The sequence below is a fragment of the Octopus bimaculoides genome, unplaced genomic scaffold (assembly GCF_001194135.2).
Source record: "Octopus bimaculoides isolate UCB-OBI-ISO-001 unplaced genomic scaffold, ASM119413v2 Scaffold_55173, whole genome shotgun sequence".
Classification (NCBI taxonomy): Eukaryota; Metazoa; Mollusca; class Cephalopoda; order Octopoda; family Octopodidae; genus Octopus; species Octopus bimaculoides.
This window is the reverse complement of record NW_026383625.1, coordinates 1-2974: the sequence shown is the minus strand read 5'-3', so window position 1 is coordinate 2974 and position 2974 is coordinate 1. Positions and strand designations below refer to the sequence as shown.

General features: G+C 42.0%; 1 protein-coding gene across 1 annotated transcript; it reads left to right on the top strand.

Annotated features, from left to right (window-relative positions):
- Positions 1-464: 464 nt before the first annotated feature.
- On the top strand, positions 465-1082 carry LOC106867162 (uncharacterized). Its single transcript, XM_014924411.1, has one exon. It carries the CDS (start codon positions 465-467, stop codon positions 1080-1082), a length of 618 nt encoding a protein of 205 aa, XP_014779897.1.
- Positions 1083-2974: the final 1892 nt, after the last annotated feature.

Here is a 2974-nt window from a genome sequence, read left to right as displayed (position 1 = left end):
TGAACACATTCGGTTTGCTTTCCTCATTGCGACAGGACGTTAACACACTCACACCAAAGTTACTTCTGGAGTTGTCCTATGATGCTGATAGCCTTGCAGAGTACCTGAGAGTAAATGAACCGAAATTGCTCGCTAATCAGAGGCTGGCGTATGAAACTGTAGTCAGTGCCGTTGAAAAACAGGTGGGCAGCATTTTTTTCCACGGTGCTCCTGGAGGTACCGGCAAATCCTTTGTAACATGATTAATACTTGCTAAGATTCATCGCGAGAAACAAATTGCGCTAGCCGTTGCCTTCTCGGTAATTGCTGCTACGTTATTGCCAGGAGGTAGGACGGCGCACTTGGCATTCAAGCTGCCTTTGGATTTGGTTAGGGCCGAGGTTTCTACTTGCAACATTAGCAAAAATTCAGAGGAAGCTGAAGTTCTTAGACAGTGCCGTCTCATTGTATGGGACGAATGCACAATGGCCAATAAGGGTGCCCTTGAGGCACTTGACCGGTCACTGAAAGATATCAGGGATTCTACAGCTTCTATGGGTGGTGTAACTCTATTACTTTCAGGAGATTTCCGACAAACCCTTCCTGTCATCCATAAAGGGACCCGGGCTGATGAAGTGCGCACATGCCTTCAGTCATCCACGTTGTGGCTCCAGGTTAAGACGTTAAGCCTAAGCACAAACATGCGTGCGCACTTGTTTGGTAAGAGCATGTCTGCAGCATTTGCTGAAGACATTTTAGCCCTTGGAAAAGGGAAGGTTCCTAAGAATGATAAGGGCGACATATCCATCTCTGAACTGTGCAACACAGTGGACAGCCCTTCTAATCTTTTGGAAACAGTATTCTCCAATCTGAAAAGTAACTATGCAGACATCAATTGGCTCAGTGAAAGAACCATCCTGGCTCCCAAAAATGTAGCTGTCAGTGCTATCAATGACCAGCTCATAAGCCAAATTCCGGGTGAGGAGCGCATCTACAAATCGATTGACCGGACCTGTGACCCCCCCAAGACATTGTCAATTACCCTATCGAATTTCTTAACTCATTGGAGCCAGCAGGGCTTCCACCTCACATTCTTAGGCTAAGGCTTGGATGCCTAATTATGCTAATCAGAAACTTGCTTCTGCCTAAACAGTGCAACGAGACCCGCTTAGTAGTTAAGTCCCTGATGCCCCACTTGATTGAGGCCACCATTGTTACAGAGTACGGGAGGGGTGAAAATGTTTTCATTTCAAGGATGCACCATTATCCCTCGGGGTCAGACATACCATTTCACTTCCACAGATTGCAGTTACTGGTGAGACCATGCTTTGCCATGTCCATCAACAAATCCCAAGGTCAAACACTATCGGTGGCAGGCATCCATTTGGGGGAGCCATGCTTTTCACATGTGGCCTGCTCCCAGGTGGGTAGTAGAAATGCTCTTTTTGTGTATGCTCCTCAGGGTAGAACACGCAATGTTGTCTATAGCGAAGTTTTATAGACAAGTTGTCATTGCAGCCGATGTGGTTATAAGCAGTGATCCGGAAGCATTGGCCGGACATATTCTCAAACCATGGCAACATGACTTATGGACTCTTCCTCTTTTTTATTGGACAGTGCATTGACTTGAATCATTGGTTGTAGTAGTAGTAGTAGTAGTGACCGTAACCAACGATTCAAGTCAATGCACTAGACAGCCATTATGTACCCATACAGAAAACGCTCCCACGTGGACTATGTTGACACCAGTAAGGAACAATTATTAACTTTTCTTTTAATTACATTTTTTTTAAAATATGTATTTTTGATAAGGTTCATTTTTTCAAGAACCGAAACATGTTATCTCTGAGAAAATTATAAATTAAAATTCATTTTTTATATATTGGCATTTTCAAACTTCTTTTTTATAAATATATCTGTCCGTTTCAAACACATTGCGTAGGATACAATGTAATATATAAATGCACCGTCAAAAATCTATTACATAACTCTACTGCCACGTACATTGGTGCAACTATAAACTTTAGACATCGCTACACAGCCCACATGCACTCTTTTTGATACGACAAACACAGTAAATCTACAACGTTAGCCAATCATATTCATCACCTCAAAAACAAAAATACCCAATACACCTTAAAATGGTCCATCTTAGACTCTGGAACTCCATACCAGGGCCAGCGCTCCAATTGCAAGCTTTGCCTAACAGAGGCGTTCCATATTTTAAAATACAATTCTCCCACTCTACTTAATCGATATAATGAAGCGTTTAGCAACTGCAACCACTGCGCTTTCCACACATTCAGGTTCTATCACAAGCAAAATTGCACAAATGATCACGCAACATAATAACACAACCCCCCACAGGCAACCTATTCAACCTGGCAAAAACATCCATCTTTCACCATCTTTTTGAATAGGATTATTTCCTTTCGATCATTTCACCACACATGTACCACCAAATCTATTTCTCATATTCTCAATTTCACAAGAACACTACCTACACAAACAGACTACGTCACCTCTTTCAATCCCTTTCCACCGTCTATAAATAGGCTTGGCAGCATCCTAAAATATGATACTACTAACTACCTTTCCCACATATCCCTCTCCTTTATCTCTGTCCTTGATTTATCACTCATACCCCCACCACCTATATACTACACACACACATTCCTTCCTACTCACTAGACCTTTTAACCTCATCCCCCTATTCTTCCTTCACTCTATATGCTCTTCCCCTCTACCCTGTTAAGACCAACTGACCATAAATATATCGCTACCATCCTCCGCCTCTATATCTTCTCTATCCCCTTCCACATTCTATCTTCTTGACTTGACCTAATTACCACTAACTTTTCACTTGACTTGGACATTCTTCAAGTAAACAAGCAAAAATCTATTGCAATATGGAATATATATACCTCTGCTATCTATGTTGATATGCTATATCAACTCTCATTCCAACATAAATTTCCGGATTATTCACACAAGG

Coding starts and splice junctions, on each gene's coding strand:
- LOC106867162 (XM_014924411.1), top strand. CDS start 465: ATGGCCAATAAGGGTGCCCTTGAGGCACTTGACCGGTCACTGAAAGAT.